The sequence below is a fragment of the Rhynchophorus ferrugineus genome, unplaced genomic scaffold (assembly GCF_030347505.1).
Source record: "Rhynchophorus ferrugineus isolate W39M unplaced genomic scaffold, kcgeb_rfMv2 rfM3, whole genome shotgun sequence".
In the NCBI taxonomy this organism is placed as follows: Eukaryota; Metazoa; Arthropoda; class Insecta; order Coleoptera; family Curculionidae; genus Rhynchophorus; species Rhynchophorus ferrugineus.
Window position 1 is genome coordinate 25,010,948 of NW_027472582.1, and position 23,055 is coordinate 25,034,002.

At 29.0% G+C, this 23,055-nt stretch overlaps 1 protein-coding gene across 3 annotated transcripts; it reads right to left on the minus strand.

Annotated features, from left to right (window-relative positions):
• Positions 1–332: 332 nt before the first annotated feature.
• On the minus strand, positions 333–23,046 carry LOC143192896 (putative multidrug resistance-associated protein lethal(2)03659). Of its 3 annotated transcripts, XM_076398686.1 has the most exons (11): positions 22,784–23,046; positions 18,680–18,916; positions 15,054–15,304; positions 12,643–12,822; positions 11,056–11,212; positions 8,106–8,308; positions 7,031–8,051; positions 4,458–4,791; positions 3,821–3,971; positions 3,387–3,614; positions 333–1,246 (listed from the first exon to the last, which is right to left on the minus strand). In XM_076398686.1, exons 1-11 carry the CDS (start codon positions 22,849–22,851, stop codon positions 384–386), a joined length of 3,693 nt encoding a protein of 1,230 aa, XP_076254801.1. In that variant the 5' UTR covers positions 22,852–23,046; the 3' UTR covers positions 333–383. The 3 variants fall into 3 exon arrangements, with proteins under 3 accessions (XP_076254801.1, XP_076254802.1, XP_076254803.1); XM_076398687.1 differs by lacking the exons at positions 15,054–15,304; positions 18,680–18,916 and having other exon boundaries at positions 22,784–23,035; XM_076398688.1 differs by lacking the exons at positions 15,054–15,304; positions 18,680–18,916; positions 22,784–23,046 and adding an exon at positions 13,031–15,025.
• Positions 23,047–23,055: the final 9 nt, after the last annotated feature.

The window sequence follows — 23,055 nt, forward strand, 5'->3', positions numbered from 1 at the left end:
AGAGTAGAGTAGGAAAAAAATGTAATAAATATGTTAAAGAAAATAAATCTTCTAAAAGGGAAATATTGACAATCTTGAGAGGTCTATAAAATAGAAAGTTATAAATATAAATATAGCAAGCAAATAAAATAACATGGGCGTAAAAAACAAAGAAAGCAAACGTTTTATAATATCACAGATAATTTAAATGGGAAATAGGAAATTTTGAGAAGTTTCAACTTTGTTGAACTACTTACTATTTATTTTTTTATTAATAATATTATGCAAACTTGTTAAAAATGCATTCTCTCAACACTCCAAACTACATAAGGAAGAAAATAATGAAATTCATAAAAATACTACTATTTATTAAATGAAAGTACAAAAAGCATTCTGGAAATGTCTTAAAGCTTAGCATGATGAAGATCTTGTGGTCCACAATATTCAACAATTCGTCCGTTAACAAGGACTAATATTTTATCACACCACATGACGGTGTCAATTTTGTGCGATATAATCAAAACGGTACATTTATTGAAAACATCTTCGATCGTCTTTTGTATCAATTTATTAGTTTGTGGATCTAAGGTGGCCGTGGCTTCGTCCAAAACAATAATCTTGTTATTTTGAAGCAAAGCCCTAGCGAGACACAGCAATTGTTTATGACCAGAACTGAATAATGTATCTGAATCGTTAAACTCTTTATTCAAACTTTCAATCATTGAACTCATGTGAACATCCGATAAAGCTTTCCAAATTTGTTCATCGGAATATTGTTCGAAAGGATCAAGGTTAGAACGAATTGTTCCAGAGAATAAGACACAGTCGTGTGAAATGACACTGATTTTTGATCGTAGAAAATCTAAACCTAAATTTTTTATATCTACATTATTTATGGTGATCTGACCATCAAAATCAAACAGACGAAACAACACAGATATTATAGATGATTTTCCTGCCCCTGTTCGGCCGATAATTCCAACTTTATTTCCTTCTACAATTTCAAAGTTTAATTCTTTCAAGACCGGTGTGCTACTGAAGGGATATTTGAGTGAAACATTGGTATATTTAATATTCCCCGTAAGTTCCTCAATTTCATTTGAAGTTTCTCTTGTATTTTCTGGTTCCGCAGAAGCGTACTCCGATAGTCGCTCAACCGAAGTCATGACATTTTCGATCTCAGCACTCTGTCGAATTGCATATTGTAATATTTCAGATAACATTAAACTTTGAGACAACACCAATCCAGCATCCCCAGCTTGAATACCTAAAATGTAAAAATTTAAAATATTAAAATATTATTCAAAAAATATAAAAAGTATTATTATATATATTATGTATTTTAAACTTATTCAACAGTGAAATAATTTTAAAAGATGTTTTATTATATTTTACATATTACCTATTAATTGAAAATAGTCGAAACAGAAATTACTATTTCAATCAAATGTAAATTTCGACTATTTTTCTGTGTTCAAGGTAATTGATTGTCTGTGCTGTACAGATCAGCTCATTTTAAATAATTTTAATTTGAGTGGCAGTGTCAAAAAAGAAATGGAATAATGATCCTAAATAAGTTTAAGTGTATTTTAATATTTGTAAAGTAACAATGACATAATAATATAAACGTAATTGGTTTATTCTATTACAATCGAATGTGCTTAAAAACGTTTTTTCGATCATGCAATAAGAGAAGGAACGAGGTTGTATATACCCCTTCTAACTTTCTTTGGTAAAAAGGAGAGAGATAATTGCTGGATTTGATTACGTTAAAAATGAAGTTCCATTTTTAATGATGTAAAATTATTTTTATATTTTATATATTTGACAATTTGGCAAAGAGGAATAGAGTAATAACCACTAAATATTTCAGTATATTTTCTCAAATATACCATTTTAAATAAAATAATAATTTTATTTATCATTAATCAGGAATATTTTAAGATTATTATTCGAAACTTGAATGAAATAAAATTATCAAGATCGTGGTTAGGCCGACAAAGCCAAAACATTGAAAATCAGTCGAATGTAACTAGTCGGAACTAAAATGAGCGACTGAAACAGTCGATAACAAAAAGTAGTCAAATCAATCGAACCAAAAATAGCGACTGAAACAGTCGATAGTAAGAAGTAATCAATCATTAAACAGTAGGGATGCCGAAAAATATCGTTATTTTTAGACGATATGTTGATATTTTTGTAAGCCGATATTTTTCGATATTTTTTCAAAGAAATTAAATATATTTATAAAACATTATAAAAAACTATATAATTAATTTTGATAAACTTTTTAAATTGGTACTTAATTTTAAAAATTTGATGTAATTTTAGTACTTAATTATAAAGGTTTATTAAAAATATCAATATATATTGCAAAAAAGTATCAATTTTTTTTTCTCCGATATATCGAAATATAGATATTTTTCTCTGAGGCCGACACCCCTACTAAACAGTCAATACTTGTTAAATTCTATAATTCCCAACGCTAGTTTCAATATATTTTACCATTCTCACTCAACAATCTGGTTAAAGGGAGATTTCTAAAAATGAAAGGCTTTGAAAGGAAATCTTCGTTACATAATCAGATATACAAGAGTTAAGAAATTGCTTAATAACTTAATTGCATTGCCACGTATTACAAATTCTCTATTATTTTCACATTTACAGCTATTGACTTTATCTCAAAGATTATATCTTATTCTGAAGATGTGCAAGAGTACGTGTTACCAATGGACAATCTCTGAATTTACTGAATGTTTATCATTTCCAAGAAACAGTTCTAATATATGGCACTTAATAAAATTAATTATTATATGAAGTTTTCGAATTAATTGGTAGTGTCTTATAGAAGAAGACTTGGATATAGAGCACTCCTTTGTGTCTTCCAATAACCAATTCGATTCAAACAGTTGTTTGTGGATTGTTCATTTAAGGCTTGATTAGTCCATACATATCAATAAGAAAAAAGGAACTCCTTCAACAACAAATAAAGAAAAGATTATCACGGCCAATAATAATAAATCTATTACAACAATTTTAAACGTTTAAAATGTGGTGGATTAGCCCGACGAGCCAATAACCTCAGTAGAATTAGTGCTGGTTGCTAGAATCGGAAGGGAACCTGTATGAACTGCTGGCTACCAATTACCAACCCAGTTGTACATTGAAGAAAAATAACTGAAAAGATAAAAATAATTTTTCTGTACAGACTGCAATACAATGCCAGGAACACACTGTCCAGATGTTACACCATCTAACTACCACTTTTCCGATCTGTGGCAATATGGCCTTTCTATTTTTTTACATTTAATTTTAAATATCTTATGTTTAATTAAAAAATCTAAAATTATTAATAAGCACCTAATATTTACAATCGTATAAATAATTACGTAGTATATTTTACTTACTTTTGGTGAAGAACATATCAAACATTATAAATAATACAAAAACCAATCCTGTTAACTTCAGCAAAAATGAGAAAAAAATCAAGGCACTCTGGTTCATAAAGAAAGCAGATGAATATACGTCATGATAGGAGTCAAATTCCGATGTAACAAATGCCTGTTGTTGACAGGTCCTTACCACTGGTAGGCCATCAAGAATAGTATTCAAATATCCAATTATAGGACTTCTTACTAAAAATAATAAAAATAAATAAATGTAATAAACATACTTTATCTATAGTTTAAATTCGTAAATTTCGAAACATTTTTAAAACATCTATTTCTTATATATCGTTAAATCGTACATATAAACTATTATTAATAATAAATTTAAATTATAAATTATGAATGGTTAACCATCCAAATTAAAATGATATAATGTTAACTAATAATCATACCTGATGCTTCTAATCTCCTTAAGCTTCTACTCGACGGAATATAGAATTTCTGGATGTAGTATAAGATAATTAAAATGAATGCAGCTGGTAGGAAGAACCAAAAACTTAAAGTTGCAACTATTATAATGCCACCAATAAAATTAAACACAAGCTGAAATAAAAATATAATATAAAAATATACATGTGCAAAACTGTGAATTACTAAAAGTATCTAATTTTGAAAAAAGTCTATCAAATGTAATTAATAGTTCTTGATATGTACCACAACGGTCATAAATGGAGAAACATTAAATTATTACAATATTATTAAATATTATAAAATATGGTTTTATTCTAAAAATGATATTAAAAGAAAATATAAATAATAAAAATAATGATTTATTTTATTCAGGAACTATTATTTTATTACATTATTCTCTTGCGCAAAAAATGTTGTACTGCTATGAATATCTACAAAAAATATTTAATAGCACTCGAACATGACACAAACTTAAAAACATCAGACAACTCTTGGTATCTTCATATTACAAATATAACAATCAAAATTAATAAATAACGTCGGTTTGATGGTAATACTGTGTCAAATGTAAATAGCTTCTCCATATATAACTGGTTTTGTAAGCATTGTATTACTTACCACAAAATAATCAAACACTAAAAATGGCATATATTCATCCGTAACATAAAGATCCTTAGAAAGTCTATTAATAACGTTTCCAATCAAATGACTATCGAAAAATGTTAGACTGGTACGAATCAATGCCGATATAACAGAGTTGTGTAGTTTTCTAGCCGCATTCAGACAAAAATGAAATGCAGAGTATGACTGAACAATGGACATAAACATCGCAACTATAATAAGTGTTGAGTAAGCTTCCATATATTTGTCTCTAACTTTTATAGCATCTTTATAATCAATTATTACTGTGCCATTTGTAGTAAAATTGCCAATTACTGATTCTGCATTTACCCTAAAAAAAATTAAAAAATTTTTTTAATAATTTTACTTATTACGAATACCCACTCTTTGTAATAATCAAAAAAACGTGCAACAATATCTAATAGCACCATTAGTTCAAAATCAAGGATAATTACTCAAAACTAACACTATTTTAGTGGTGTCATAGCGATACATAATTTAAAATTAAAAGTTATAGTGGTTTATAAGGTTGTTTTGTTATATTAGTTTGAGTTGTATTTTATAGTTTCGGTTTTATATTATATATTTAATATCAATATAAAAATATCAGCATATTTCATACAAAAATAGATAAGACGAAAATTACAATAAAAAAGGAAAATCAATAAAAAGACTGCTGAATGGAATTTCAAATTCAGAAAACACTAAATTATTTCCGATGTCTAGATATTATGTTATGCAACAAACAACATCATCATTGTAGTGTTTTTCAGAATATTCAATTGATGAGAATTATAAGGTGACATTTCATTTAATCTCATTTTAGTACCATTTCTCATTTTAGTATCTGCGTATTCTAGTTTAAAAATACTGAACATTGAATATGCCCCTTGTTCTTTGACTCTATACTATACTCCAAATTTCAATATAGCGGTTCGAACGGTAATAACGAACAGACAAACAAAAGTATTATTAACAGTGGAAGTTATTTTTAAACCATAAGCTGTCCAAAACAAGTGATAACCACAAAATATGAGATATTCTTTTCAAGCGAAGGTTAAAAGGTTTGAAAATAACTTTCTCAGTTTCAAGTGCTCTTACAAAGACAAATACATACAGAACAATACCATTAATTAGCCCCGTGGGTTCAGTCCAAATAACTCAAAAAAAAATCTCAATAATTCAAGTTATAATAAAACAATTCATAGAAAAAATATATAAAATAAGTAAATAATTTTTAACTTCAGTACTGTTAAAGAATTCAATATATTCTCGATCTGAGGTGCCATGGACTTTACACATTATCAAAATAAATTGGACATTAGCTAACCTCGCCAAGGATGCTATAACAAATGATCAACAAATTATAAATACATTATATTAAAACAAAATTTTCCCATTTGTAGATCGTCACATAGATAGCCTGACGCCACTTGACCAGGAATCTGCTGGAGGAGGAAAGCGAGCTTTGGGTTATTAAGAAGGACATTATTTATTAGGACATAATAGATTGTTAATTGGTCCCTATCAGTTTACCCATTCCTTCTTAATGGGTCAAACTGAAGAACATCTCTGTCCCAATTGTGAAGAATCAATACAGTATCCAATATTATAACGAAATGCAGAAAATTATCACCTATCAGTAAAAGTCATGACTGAGAAAGTCATCTGATTCATTGAAGGAAGTGTTGCCTGTGAATCTGCCCAAATTATTAGATTTCCCTAAGGAACCTAATTTTACCCTTTACATGACTTCATTTAAAGATAACTTTTTTATCTATGCACAATTTTATTTAGTTATTTAATTATTAATTGTTTGTCTAGATATGTGTTCTTTTTAAGTATATTTATTTTTTTATATTTATTGTGTAAGTTTAGTTATTTTTTTTATATACTTATTTTTAAAATGTTTTAATTGCATTACTCTACTTAATAAGTATTCCTTGGAATGCGCAATAGATGGCAGATTTCTAATATCTCAGTTTTCGTTAATATTTGTTGGTCTATGTTGATAGTCTGCAAAAAATGCGTTAGGGAGACTATGAACCAATAACATCAATCAATAATATTTTTACCATTTTGATAAAATAGAACAAAATAGTAAAACTTCTAAAATAAAAGTCAAACGAGTTATCTATATTCCCATATTTATTTCGACCCCTTTAAAGTAACCTTCTCCCTCCCCATGCAGTACATTTGTGGCAACGTTTTTACCAGCGGTTTTTTCAGTTACTAAATCCGATTTTCGAAGTGGCGTTTAAGGTTTTATTCGATTCCATTTTAATCTTTTCTATCGACTTAAACGATGCTGTTAACGCAATTGTTTAAATTAATAGATAATTAGTTTGAAATAATAGATTACGAGTTACATTTTTTACTTAAAAAAATGTACGCGTTATCTTGATAAAAAAATTAAAAGATATCTTAATATTATCTACTATCATTAATAGTCCTTCCTAGACATTCCCTTGAAAATTCAGCTGGGTAAAATGATTTCAAAATTCATAATATTACTTTTACTATTGTAATATTTTTTAATCCCAATAATATAATTCTGAACGAATACATACCATAAGCTCAACACTTTCTCTGAGTAGGACAATGCTGCTTGTGAAATTCCAAAAACAATAACCAGATATATGAAAACGAACAATCCGCCCATCATTTTATAATATAAATGGTAATCCCTCCATAATACAGTTCCCTCTTTCTGCTTCTCCTTATACAAACCCTTGAGATTCTTTATATAATCTTCCAGTAATAATGAGTCGGTTTCATTCGACTGAGTATGAAAATCCGTTATTTTCTCAGCCTCTTTCTTCTTGCCGTCCGTGTCTTCGTCTATGTAGTAAGTTATTCTTTTTTTTAAATCATCTGCTCGGTCAACCGATTGATACTCTAGATTCAGGATGGCATCGGCTTCATTGATATATTCTGATTTATTACTTACCAGAACGCATATTTTATTTTTTAAAAAACCTTTAATGCATTCTTTAAAAATAAAGTTGCTAACTTCATTGTCTGTGTATGATAAACAATCGTCTATTAAATATATATCTCTATCTCGATAAATAGCTCTAGCCAATGAAATTCTTGCTTTTTGTCCCTTACTTAAATTCATTCCCTTATCACCGATCATAACCTTATCTAATCTATCAAATTGCTTGATGTCGTGTATCAGTGCACACACCCTCAACACTTCTTTATATCGAGTTTCATCGTACGGCTCACCAAAAACGATATTGTTCCTTATGGTTGAGGGAAAAATCCACGGTTTAGCGGGAGCGTATGATATACTTCCGTTTATAAACCGATCGCCAGTAAATTCGTTACATTCGTAATTAAACAATTTCAATAAAGTACTTTTTCCACTGCCGGTACCCCCCGAGAGAATCATTAAACCATCGTATAGCTGAATATTGACGTGTTTCAGAATTTCTTTGCCACTTCTGGAAATTTCGACATTATCCAAAATTATTTTTGCTTGCTCGGTGTCTTCCAGACTTTCCCGTGTATAATTCAATTCGTCTGCATCCAGAAAATGTTGAATTCGTTGAAATGCCGCCAACAGATCACTCGTGTTGCATATACCTACATGAAATATTACGAAATATGAAGCTTTGCAATTTTTTTTAAAGAACTTACCCATTGGAATGGAAACCATAATTGCTATACGCACAGCTGAAAAGCATTGCTGAACGAAATATAGCGTTTCAGCCTCCAGACTGTAGCCCTGAGCAACGTAAAATATTAACAGTATATATAACGAAATGTGTATACTAAAAGATCCAAGCCAGTTAATGAAAGCTTTCAAGTAATAAACGTATTGCAGATAGTGAGTTTCAGTCCTAAAACAAGTTATAATATTTGTTAACACTAGTTCGCAATTCACAATTCGCAAATTCACGATTCAATAGATAAAAAAATCAACTCCTACTAATTCTGTATAAAAGATGGAATTCAGTGAAGGTTCGAAAACGAAATTTACCGCAAAGTTTCACAATTAGTAGGGTAACAAATTCTGTGGATCGGGATATATTGAACATTGAATTATATATATTATATCGAATATTACAGGCGTACAACTAGATATAAGAATTTCTGTTCCGTACGTACGAGTTATATTACTCTCTCTTTCTACCAACTACATACAACATGCTGTATATAATACAGATTTTAGTAAATATGAAAATTTTTTCATTAACTCAATAAAATATAACTTTAAATGGAAATATATTTAAATGTTTATTTTTAACATTAAATATTTAGATCATATATTTTGTACAATAACATTTAATATGAAAATACGTATAATTTTTTTTGCGACATGTGTGACATATGACATATTTGGTTGACGTGATTTATTGCCTACTATTACATTTTATATTTTTTAAATATATATTTTTGCATCAAGTTTCTTGACATTGTTATTGCATAGGATAATATTATTCAAATTTATTCTATTCAGTCTATTCGTAGTATGTAGTACTTAGTCTATTCAAAATAACTGTGAATTCCCGTCATCAATATGTTGAAAACATAGATGATGTAAATTCACTGTTTTATTAAACAAGCTATACACTGATTTACTCTCACTGACTTTTATTCTTCATATTTGGTTCTACTTATTTATATTATTACTTGCGTGTTGCAATTCATTCATTATAAATTCAACGTATTACTTCAGTAACATTCTATAGAGTTATATATGAGTCCTCATCCACATCCAAGATTATATCTGAACAAGCTTTTTTCTCTTCGTAGACTTCTTCAATAATGTCTATGATTTTATTTACCTAAACAAATGTTTTTACAATTTTTGTTCATAAAATCAAATTGACGTACAGGCGTTAGATTGTTTTTATATGATTGGTGCAAGGGAGATTGACTGATAAGATCCCTTAATAATAAGATCCCTAAGATAAGACCTTATTTGATGGTTTTCTAAGTTTCGGAATCATAATAAATTCAGCCATTTTTCAAGCATCCACGACATGTTTTAATTGGAATGCTACATTAATTACAAGTTGAAGAATTTAGTAGGGAGATATTTTTAGTATATTTATAAGTTACAGGTTCGGATAACCCGAAGTCATAGCCCGGTGGTTTCTGTGAACTTATTAAGTATGAATATAATTCTGCATTGGTACATTCATATCGCTTAAAAATATATTAAATAATATATAGAGAAAAGGAAATATACTCGACAAGTGTGTATTATCTATTTGAATTTTTATTTCTTTTGTTTTGATTTTTCATTTTTTCTTTGTTATATGTTTTGTAAAATTGTACAATATCTACATTATTTTTAAATTTAGCGATGTTATTTTTTATTTCCATCTTTGAGATTCATTTAGCTATTTTCTATATTTATTGAGGAATACATATTCATGTATTTTTTCACACTCGTCTTTCTTACGAATTAATCCAAGTACAAATGAAATGTAGTAATAAATTAATTTGTAATTAAGATTTTACTAAGCGTGTCTAATAAAGATGTTATCAAAAAAAAATCTATATTTTGTGGAACTTGTCAGAAGACCGCTTGGTTTCCAGAGTTTATTGGCAAACGATAAATAAGAATAAGAATATTCGCATATACATAACCGAAAATTTTTCTTGCTATCTCATGTATGCATCTTCGAAAGAGATTAAGTAGAGAATACCATATTTGTAATTCAATGTCATAAAAATGGGTATATTAAATTCATCAAGCTTATTAAGATTTATTATTTTATATTATTAGAATTTATATTATAAGAATATTAATATTATAAAGAGCTATTAAATAACATCTTCGATATAGATAATCATCCCTTCAATATGGAGAATGAAAATACAATAAAAAATAAAAGCAATACTATATAGTGAAATAAGCTCGAATACGTTTTTTATAATCAAAAACATATTACGGAATAAGAAATTGGGTAAGTGTAGCAAGAAACCAAAAAATTTTAATAATAATGACCGATAAATAAAGAAAATTATAGAAATCAGAAATTATTTGGGAACATGTCAACGTCCGGTCATATATGTTGGTAAAATCCATTAAACCTGCATGAAAACACCTAAACAAGAAATCCGCTTTTTGATTACATAGTTTAATTAGGCGGATCTTCTTTTTTTTAAGATACCCTAACCCATTGAGGATATTTTGATTAATTTCAACACGTAATTTTCCCAAAATGTAATTCAAATTCCATCAGAATTTAACCGCCTAGCGATTAACATGTTAATTGTTAGATCATTTCCATAAAAACACATCATCATTTCACCATCATCATTTTGAATCAAAGCAAAGGGCTAAGCAGTACATCTAAGTACTACTAATATAGCACAATACAACGTATTAACATCCGATTTTTTAGGATGCTTATAAGAATTTTGTTCCTGAATTACCTTCATATTTAAATCCATAACTTTCGAATATTATTGTAACTTATCGAATAGTAAAATGTAAATATTTTTAACAAAATACCTCATTTATAAAATAAATTAATTATTTATCAATAATATGGTACACCCTCTATATAGAACTCTATAAAACATCTATGAAATGAGATTATATATTAATTAATTAACATGAAATACTTACAATCTCCTACCCAAAATTAATTTTTCGAAATAGCTCTCCCACACGTACATTTTAATCAGTTTTATGATGCCTAAAGTCTCTTGAGTAACATGAAATCTCATATCAGTGTACTTTGCCATTTTTAGTCTTATCTTAGTAGTTTGCTTTCCAAGATATACTGCAAATAACGAAGTATTAATTAAAGAGTCTTATGTTTATTAAAGTGGTTATAAATCTTCATTTTATAAATAAAGTTTGTATATATGTAAGAAAAGACAATATAAAATATTGAACAAAAATTTAGATATTCTGTTGAGCATTAAGTATATTTAAAAAATATATACTATATGTTGGAAGTGTTTTAATTATTACAGTTTTTTGGCAGCATCATTTTTTCGCGTTAACGGACATTAATTGCGAAAAATTAGTGGAATATATATTAATCAAAATATCTTCCATCATTTTAAACAACTTTTTCCCAAATAACAATATTGGCTTGGCAGAGATCATCGCTCTATTTTCGCAACTCTTCAGCATTTATAAATACTGAGTCATCCAATACATGCTGCATAGATCTGAAGAAGTATTAATCAAAAGGCGATATATAGTCTATTCAAAGTTATATTGTACATGTCATCTAAATTTGTCATGTCAAAACGTTGCAATGTTGCCGCATCAACTCTGAGCTTTAGTTCAGTTTGGCTTTGACATACAACAAAATTCTAATCTAAATAAAATATTTGAACTAAAATGTTATAAAATATAATTTATTTTAACATTATAGTACATCTAAAAACTAAAATTAATTATACAGCCACAATAGTATATAGGTTAGAGTTAAAACCTTCTATCACTATTGCTTTCAAGAATTTTGCATACGTCTGACGACCTTGACAGGCTCATTCGTTTACGTATTCGAACTAATCAGACAGCATTGTGTTTTTTTTGCCTAGAATAAAATGAGAAGGAAAATATTGTCTAATTCTAAAACGAATTTACAAATTGCGACAGGCAATACATTAAAAATTTTGATGACGTATGTACAAAAAAACTTTGAATAGACTATATCTAACAAGCACACTAAATGTGGCAGAACTTGCCATTCGATTTACAACAGTACATCCCTCACGACCGAAACTAAACGTCACCGAGAATTGTCATGTGAAAGAGTATTTTTCTTAATCAGTTTGTTTGGTCAACGTCTGTAAACATATGCATTGCTGATGCCTTCAAGATTTCATGATCATGAATATTCCACTTCCATATACGATATAGATGTGAATTGCCCTCCTCTCTCAGTATACTCTACTTTTTATCTGCATTCATAATGGACCACTTTATTTGCCTTTTTTTCTTTATTTGCCTGCCAATAACTAATAACACTATAAACGATTAATTAATCAACTGCTGAACTGTTTAACTAAAAGTTCTTTGAGAGTTTGAGTAAAGTTTTAGATCATTCAATACATTGCCTCACAAAGCATTCAGTGCTACACAATCAGCAAAACAAAATAAACATTGCTGTCTATTTTTTCAGGCAGAACAAATTTTAAATGATTGAACCTATTTAAATTAAGTCTAAACGTACTAATATATTAAATAACTTACATTGAATCGGGATAATTCCAATTATAACGGCCACAGGCGGAAATGCTGATGTACCCACACGCTGATATAAAATAGCAGTTACCACACTAATCTGGATAAGCCCAACAATCATATCTTTAATAAAAAGCAACGCGGCGTCTATGGCGAATACATCTTTAGTCATTAAGGTAATACTCCTCCCTGAAATATAAAAAAATATCTTCAAATTTATTTTTTATATTTAACTTATTATACGAGATATCTAATGAAACATTTTAAGAGTGGTGATTCATCGACTATAAAATAGCCATCATCAATCAATCAATCAGTGTCTATTCCTGTCTCAACCTATACCCTGCTTTAGGTGCCGCAAGACTTGATACTAAAGGCATTCTATACTAAATCTTACCACAGTTGGCTGTCGGCCGCAACTATTCGAATCTCGGACATTAGTTTCCTATTTTTCAAGCCATTTTTTATTATCTCAATTTAATGTTTTCCATTGAAGAGGTCGATTTCACCCCAGAAGTCTGTGAAGAATTCATTAACTTTTAATTCGACAGACATGACCAAACCTTTGTAATCTACGTCTCTTCATTTGTTCCTCAATTGTGCGCTGATTATCACACCTTAAACGAATAATTTCTGATTTGTTCTTGAAGCGAAACATATCTTTGACACTGAGGTGGTGCCTTAGAGAAGCAACAGTGGCAGTAGCTTGGACGATTCGACTTATGACTTCGGAGGTAAATACCATTTGCTTCTTCTATATTACTGATCCCAAATAATTGAATTTCTGGATTTGCTTGGTTTTTTCTTCATTAATTCTCGCTTCTACTGTATGAACTATACCATGAAGAATACTAGAGGTCTCAAGATCTGTATCAGCGAATATCAGACCATTCAAGGAGTTTGTAGCATTGAATGGCAATTGAATGGCATACCAGTAAGAACCTTTATTATTGCATCCACACTAGGCTGAAAGGTAGTGAACAAACATCTTATTGGCGAACACCGTTCACACTCGCACATGGCTAAAAAAATTAATGTAAGACACAAGCAAAAGTTTAATAAATTTTTGGGAAACATGTTCAGCTTCCAAAACAGCCGAAAATGAGGTCCAGTGTCTACAGTCGGAAATATAGCGAAAATCAATAAAAACTGCAATTGCACGTTTTCAGGAACTCTTTGAAATCTTATTTGAATGATATTCATAAACACCTTCAAGAAACACATCAAATATTATTAATATTCCAAAGGTAATGCATAAGATTTCATGCACTTCACATTTTTATACTTTTGGTTAAGAGAGTATGTAAAAATAGAAGGAAATGAAAAATATATACAAAAAATAAAACCCGATGATGTTATGAATATTTTCACGTAAAAGTTATTTTACATAAGTACGTTGTTTTATTTTTAACATTTTGCAAATTAACTTAACCTAACACTTTATGAATTACCAATTTATATACAATACAAGGATAAACAATGTATTTGCATAATAATAAGGGCAATAATAATATGATTATTAAATATCATTTTCGAATTTGTGTATTTTTAAATTATATGTTGCACTCATATTTCTTCAAAACTCTATTTTTGATGTCGTTGAACACGTTTTCTCAAAAATTAATGCAGATCTCATTGAAATTGTGCACACATTTCTAAAAATTATAATTAATATTTTTTATTTCAATTTTACAAGCATATTCGTAATGTAAATAGTAACTTTAAAAGAAGTCGTTTATATTAAAGCTATTATTGAGCCGAAAGTTTCCTACATACATTACAAGGATCAATTACTTGACGATCAAAAATGAAAAAATGAAAAAAATGGATTAAGCCGCTTAAGTTTGTGCAAATGTTACATAATTATAGTGGTAGCATCATAGTTTAGCTTTGATTATTACATACTATTGTGGACGCCTTTATTATTATTTTTTTTAATTAATAAATAACTTTGTGATATTTTAGAGTCTCCTTTTTATCAATTAATATTTTGGACTGAACCTATAGCTTAACGTGACGTGTCTGGTGACTAACCAATTTACAGAACAACTAATCTTACCCAACCTAGTTATTGGCGTGACAGAGATTATTTTATTTGTCAGATTATACAATCTTACCCTATAGACAATTGCAAGTATACACTTAAACTGCAACATAAATTTACAGCCATGTCACAATAAGATTCGAACCCGCAACTATCCCAATAGTAGGAGGACCGTCCTATCGCCTTGACCATTGCGGTAACCAAGCCGGTAACAATTAATTTAATAATTTTTTTAATCGTATATAGTTGATTTTAAGAATGATATTGATTGTAACCTAATTTAATTTTAACCTAATTTTATTAATTAAAATTTAACAAATATGATTGAAAAGATAATTCTGACTGTACTATGTTTAAATATTATATATATACTTACCTACGGTTATCTCTTCCAAAGCTTCTGGTGTAATTTTTAAAGCTTTCCTGAAAAGTAAGGAACTGACGGCCGTTCTAATTTTCAACGAGTACTGCATCACTAACTGGGAAATATTATGCACAAAAAGAACATTAACGAGTTCAATGCCAATAATCGCAAGCCCATATAGATATAAGTCATTTCTACTATCGTGGAAATGATTTGGTTGGAAAAAGGATACAAACTTAGAAAATACCAGCGGTTGATAAATTCTAGAATAAAAAAAACAGATCCACACAATAAATTCGTCATCTCAAAAATAATATCGGCTTTTGAATTAGATGTTTAAAGAAGAAATTGCATTATTTATGTTTAAATATCACTATCACACAACTATCAACAATTAACTATCACTTGAAAGAACAATTTTTATGGGCTTGCAAAAATGTTAGCTCTTAGAAGCAAAGAAAACATTTTCGATTTACTAATGATGCACATTTGTTGATGGATGAGTTTTGGTGGATTACATTTATTTTCAACAAACTTTTCTATTTATTAATTATTTTTGAATGAAATCGCTTTACAGGTATTGTTCTTACAGATCAGTTATATTATTCCTATTGTTCCGATATTCCGTGGTTATCATAATCAATCTATTTTAGACCACCCTCGAGAAACGTGCGACCACGTTTTAATCCATTGGTCTGCTTTTCAACGGTAGGAATTTAAGGATTAGAATCCTCCTAAACTTTTATCACCTTCGGATGAATTTCCTTAGACGATAGTCCATTCAAGAATATTATGAAACTTATCATATAAACACTAAAGGCACGATTATTAAAACATAATATCTGTGACAGGTTGAGAACTTTTCATATTACTCTCATACTAAGGCAAAAACAATTATTTTCGCATATGGTGCAGAACAATGTTTCAACCAATCTCTATCTTTCGAAAAAAGACATCAATAAATCGAAATAATCACATAAATCAATTTCAATCAATTAAATACCAGTAGTGGCTATTTCTAGATAATCCTAGTCGTCTTGTCTTTTATGTGAGCATAGCTCGTTAAAATAACAGCTCTTTGATCATATAGAATAGCTCGACAACATTAAAATTGAACACAAGACATTAAAGTTTAACTCGCTTGAAAATTTTGAGCTGAGGAATAATATTATTGAAAGAACCATAAAATCCTCATTTGTTAAGATAGTGAGTTTTTATTTTGATAAAAAATATTACTTCTAAATTCAAATGTAATCGATAAGGAATTTATAAGAGTAACAGATCAATTGAAAAGTCTCCGCCCTACCATAGTAAAACACATTTTTTGGCTTAATTAGTTTTTTTTATTCAACATAATTCCCTTCAAGGGTGATACACTGATTATAGCGACCCTCCAACTTTTCCATACTATTTTTGTAGTACGATTTGTCCTTTGCTTCAAAATAGGCCTCAGTTTCGGCGATCACCTTTTCATTCGACGAAAATTTCTTCCCAGTGAGCATTCTTTTGAGATTTCAAAACAGGAAATAGTCTCTGGGGGCAGATCTAGAGAATATGGTGGATGCGGCCTAATTCATAGATTCGAAGCCCAATTTATAGATTTTTGCTATCGTTTTCACTGAGTTATGACACGGTTCATTATATTGGTGATGCAGCACTTTCTTTTTCTTCAAATGCGGCCGTGTTTCGGCGATTTCGTCCTTCAAATGGTGCAATAAAGCTATGTAATAGTCGCTGTTGATGGTCCTTCCTATTTCAAGGTAGTCGCTGAAAATTATTCCATGCGTATCTCAAAATACAGACGCCATAACCTTGCCAGCTGAGTGTTACGTTTTCCCACGATTTGGAGCGGGTTCATCATGTGAAATCCAATCGGATGACTGTCGATTTGACTTCGGAGTGAAATGATGGAGCCATGTTTCATCCATTGTCATATATCGACGCAAAAACTCGGGTTTATTGCGCTTGATCATCTTGAAACACTGCTCCGAATCATAAACACGTCGTTGTTTTTGGTCAAAAGTGAGCTCGCGCTACACCGACTTTGCACAGAGGTTTCTCATACCAAAATATTCGTGAATGATATGATGTACACGTTCAGTTGATATCTTTAGAGTGTCTGCTATTTCATTCAATTTCAATTTACGGTAATTCGAAATCATTTTGTGAATTTTTTCATCGGTAACAACCTCTTTTGGGCGTCCACTGCATTCACCGTCTTTGGTGCTTATTTCACCACGTCTAAACTTAGCATACCAATCCTTGATGGTTGATTTTCTAGGGACAGTGTCCGGAAACTCGGCATCAAGCCAAGTTTTTGCTTCAACTGTATTTTTTCACTTCAAAAAGCAATATTTTATCAACACCCGAAATTCCTTTTTATCAATTTTTTTACAATAACAAAAGTTGCTTCAGTCAAAATGCTATAATTCACGAAGTAATGATCCAAATTTATACACGCATCTTTTGGGGGTTAGTGCTAACTAAAAAACATATGGATTTAATTCTAGTAGCGCCATCTATGTGCCAGGCCGGGGACATTTCAATTGACCTGGTATATCTAATATATAACTACGAAAGATAAAAATAAGTTCTCGAACAAAATCGAGACAGAATACAATATATACAAACACATGCAGGGCATGAATATTAGTTAACGTAAATTATTTCTATTACATCAAGTAATATTACAATGGATATTATATTAGTTGAAATCGGAGATAATTTATGTAGTTGCAATTTAGGAAGATTGGACTTATGGGCTTTTAAAGATATTCAGCAAACAAATCGATTAATTCCACAGGTACAAAACATAAATAAAAGTAATGCTACAAATATTTAAGCATAGGCACTAACTTATGAGTGCTGTGGAAAAGAGTTTATCACATACCTTAGTTTGTTATTATAATTTCTATATGTTAATAAGTAAATCATATTTATCTCACAAATTGTTTTATTTTCTGTGCTTTTTCCTTGCAAAATTATTAAAAAACTAAATATATTTATAAAAGGTTTTTCATGTTACATTTATTATATAATAGATGAAAATTGTACAACACATATTTCAATGGAAAATTACAGAATTTACAGGAACTGGCAGAGTTGAGGGCCAGGTGTTTCAAAAATTAAACTATTGTTTAACACCCGAGGAAATCACAATTCCTGTAAAAGAGGCATTTCATGTTAAGTGCAGGTTGTGATTCAGCTCACTTTATTTACTCTTTATTTATTAGCAAACATATATTGCAAATAATTCTGAAAGCTTTGTGGTTCATCAAGAGCCCGTAAGTTTACAGGATAACCAACATCTCAATCTGTGAAGCTTTCCAGTCTTTAATCTTTAGTAATACGCAAAGCCTACCGACTAGCGAGTTATCAAAGTAAATATCGTCTTATTTACGCCAATAACCAGTATACAGATTACAGAATACTCTTGCCTAAACAGTTATAAACAAAGTGATATTCGAACCCGTGACATTACAGTCAACGCGACGAAGATTCTGACCGCCTGTCCACATAATCAAGAGCGCCGACTGAGAATTTTAGATAAATAAATTCCAAAATGACTATATTCAAAAACCGATAAAATTTTTGGGAATACAGTAGGAGAATTAAGCCCTATCATGCCGCATACTTACATTACAGCTGAACTGAATATGAGTTGTATTAAAACATAACTTAAATAAGTAAAACCGAAGCAAGACAACAAAACTCTCCATAATTTCGGATAGACTGTTGTTTGTTCAATTTTATTCCATTCGGATTGAAGCTTATCGCCTAACGTTTCGGCTTTAAAGGTTGGCAAGACTCTATAGATATCATCTTCGGTTAAACCAGATTGTTTTTTACCCTTCTTCAAAGTGGCCCAGTTAAACCTACCAAAACAAAAATTGAAATAAATCAGGAATTTAAAAAAATTACTTAATATATTTTGTTATTTTTTATTTAACTTAAAAATAAGATAAAATCTTTTTTTTAATATCTCTTATATGAAAAAGTATATTTCATGTCATTGTAATATGGTCGAAAGCATTTTTTTATTTTTTATTTGATTTTCCTTATTACAATTAATTTAAGACATTTTATAAAACTATTAAGATGTCACGATCTGGAAAAATATTTACCAGGTGTACCGAATGTGTGAATAATTATCGGCTTTTTCGAAAAAAAAAACTACTTAATTTTCAAGAAAATGGAAATGCATTTTTCAAAATATTGGGCATTCGATTTTACATCTTGCCCATCTTTCAGGCAATTTATGGATTCCATCCCAAAAAAAAATGTTTGTCCTTTGAGCAAAACCATCCATCGAGCCATTTTCTAACTTCTTCGAAATTAGAACAATTTTAAATCAATGCAAAATTGATTATATGTTGTCGGTACTGATTATTTATTGGTATTAACTGTTTTACTTGTTTTCAACAGTTCGTAATACACCACGCCACGCTAGTACCATTAAACACAGAGCATTGTCTTGTAACTAAAACGATTTGATCTTGAAATCGATCTGCCAGCTTCGCCAGGCGATAACCGTGAGTTTTTGCGCTTCTAAAAATAAATTAATTTCTTGTAGTTGTTTCAAAGTAGTGACTTCTAATCATACTTTTTAAGCAGCATTTCAAAGACCCTTTTTCAATTTTCCATTTACCAATCATTCCATTGATGTGGCACCCATATTCCCATCTTTTTGATTTTCCCTGTAGCTCGTAATTGTTAATCGCTAATCGTGTCTTGAGCCACATTAGACGCTTTTGCCAGTTATTTTTGAGTTTGGGTTGGGTCTTCATCTAATACTCTTGCAGTTTCGCATGTTCAAACTTTTCGGTCTACCAGAACGTTCTTTAACTTACACATCCAAATCACCACTTTGGAATTTTCGAAATCAGGCCAAGTTTTTAAGGTTTTGCTTTTAGTGGCTTTTTTCTTTTGATAAAATAAGAAAAGCCACAAATTCCATTTCCAGCACGAAATCTGACAAATAGTTATTTAATTTTTAATTGATGTCAATCACATAGTATATATCGAGGTTTTACTCAAATAAGCGAAACCGAAGAAATGTTTTGCGTGGTCCATTCAATGGTGGCTCTGAGACCACTTTTTTGATTGGTTCATTTGAATGGGGCTACAAAGGCATTTGATTGGCTCATTTCTATAACGCGATTGTTTGTTTCAGTTTGTTTACGACGCCATTTTTGTGTGTCTGACATAAAGTACGATCAGTATTCTTGTGTCTTAAATATAATCACAATTATTTGATTAAAATGTATCTTTATCCTCAAAAGTGTTGTGTATCCAGTGTATGTGCGGAAATAAAAAACCAGACGTAGTTTTCCTTGGAAGAAACACCCCACGTTAGCTAGTTTAAGGATGTGTGTGACTTAGCATTGCTTTTATCTGGTACGTATACATTTATTTATATAAACCATTTGTGTTTATATATATTATTATTTACAGGAATACAACAGAAGAAAATAAAATTACATTGAAGGTAAATGTAATTATTCTACATGAAAAGTTTCTGTTACTATATATATATATATATATATATATATATATATATATATATATATATACATATATATATATATATATATATATATATATATATATATATATATATATATATATAGTATATATATATATATATATATATATATATAGTATATATATATATATACATATATATATATATATACATATATATATATATATATATATATATATATATATATATATATATATATATATATATATATATATATATATATATATATATATATATATATATATATATATATATATATTATATTTATATATATATATATATATATATATATTTAACTTTCATTATTTTTGATTTATATAAAATTTTGATATTGAATAAATGGTGCATGTAATGGTAATTTAAACTAACCAATAAAATTCAGCGAAATGACGTTCTCAGCTAATTCCTGCTGAGACCACGCAAAACAATTCTGATTATTATATATTATTATTATGATATATTAAGTTAACCCTCTATATATTACTGTATGACGGCAGTTTAATTATTGACATATTAACATTTTCAAAGAGATGTAAATATATGATAATACCATCATCAGCAAAATATAACATGTATAGGTTTGAATCTTGATGTTACTAGAATAAATTGACATATATGTTAAATCATAACATTGCATACCTAAGAGTAGCAACATCTGCTAGAAAAGCCGGTAATAAGTATCCGGTATACCTGGTGAATCGATATTTTATTTTATTGGCTATTTACCTATGGGGTCATCTTTCAATAAATACGTAAATTAAATTTGAAATTTCCAAAAAGTAATGTTTTGTCAGAATGCGATTCTGGAAGGGATGATAGAAAGAAAAAATATGCCTCAAACACACATATTAAATCAGGATAATAAATAACGTAAGAGCAATTGAAAACGGCTGAACAGGAAACTATGCAATTATTATAATAAGAAGAATAATAGATAATACTGTAAAAATAGAAAACAAGATATACAAATGTCTCTATATATAATATACAAAGATCTCTTCGTAATCAGTTTGATTGAAATAATTACTTATCCTGCCAACGTCCAATTAGAATTCACTAAACTACAAAGCTATTTTGCACTAAAAAACTTTTTAGTTGAAAAAATGTATTCTCAAATTTTAATTATGTAAAAAATAAATATCGCATATCACTAATTGAATAGGCTATTGATGACTTATAGTTACTATCACAAAAAAAATAAAGATTTATAGGCAATTTTGGAGACATGTTTGACGACATCCAACATCTAGACGTCACTATATATATATATATATATATATATATATATATATATATATATATATGTTCATATGAAACATTGTCAAAAATATGGAGCTAAATGTGACTACACTAGAAATTTTGTATGGCAAAGTCAACCAACAAATAAATAGTGTCAAATTGCATTTTTTTTAATATTCTTATTAAAGTAGCATCAATTTTTTAAAGGCTTAATTTATTTAAAGAATATTTGGCTCCAAGGTACAAGTATCCAAATAAATATGTTATGGCATAAGGCATAAGGGCATACATACCCAGGGCAGTTTGAATTTTTGTTTTGGATCTATTAGAAATCATGGAGTCAAAAATATACATGCCTCAACGATAATGTTAAAAAAAGATATTAAGTAAATTTTTGTTTATAATCTATTAAGTTATAATATAATATAATAAATTAAAAATATATAATATAATTTATAATTCTATAATCTAATAATTTTTGTTATAATATTATAGTTAACTCTTTAACTTTAAAAAGAAAATTTTGTATACAATATTAATTTTTTTCAAATATTAACTTGTATAATTTTCATTGATATTAACATTCATGATATAAACGACAACATAGCAAGATATTTTTCTTACTACCAACATTGGAGAATTGAACTGACCAATCAAATTACTTGTATAGGTTATTATAACTCCATCTAGATATTGGAGGTAAAGAAACTTTTCCAGAAACCCTATTGAGTTTATTACTCTATGATCCTAACATTTAAAGCACTTCAAATTTTAAAATCGTTGCTGTAGCGAATCCTTATTTTAAAGAGTTGAAGTATTGTAAAAATGTAGAAAAGCTAAATAAATGAAAATAAAAGAAAATAATCAAAACCAAGTACTTATACTACAACCCACGTATATTTAGTCCTTCTAATAGTATGTTAATTCAGCTGAAGTACATACAACATATAATACTCACGCAAAAGTTATAACTGAAAATATATTGGAATGTTCCCTAGGATTTACTTTATAAGTAGCACCATCCATTTTATATTTCTCACTTAATTGTTAGAACATTATAAAACATATATATATATATATATATATATATCAAAATCACTAATAAAATCGAAAACGAAAAATAAACTAGTCAATAGATAATTGTTATTGCTTTGGTTTAGAATAAATAAAGCGGTTCCATCACGCACAGCAAAGACTAATTCACAGTTAATGGCCAAAATAAATTTAATC

Excerpts from the sequence above, each read along its gene's own strand:
- LOC143192896 (XM_076398686.1), bottom strand. The coding sequence starts at position 22,851 with ATGGATGGTGCTACTTATAAAGTAAATCCTAGGGAACATTCCAATATA. Across the intron at positions 8,309-11,055 it reads TTAATTTTGGGTAGGAGATT|GACTGAAACTCACTATCTGC; the intron begins GTAAGTATTTCA and ends AACTTGTTTTAG. Across the intron at positions 3,615-3,820 it reads AAGGAGATTAGAAGCATCAG|TAAGAAGTCCTATAATTGGA; the intron begins GTATGATTATTA and ends TATTATTTTTAG.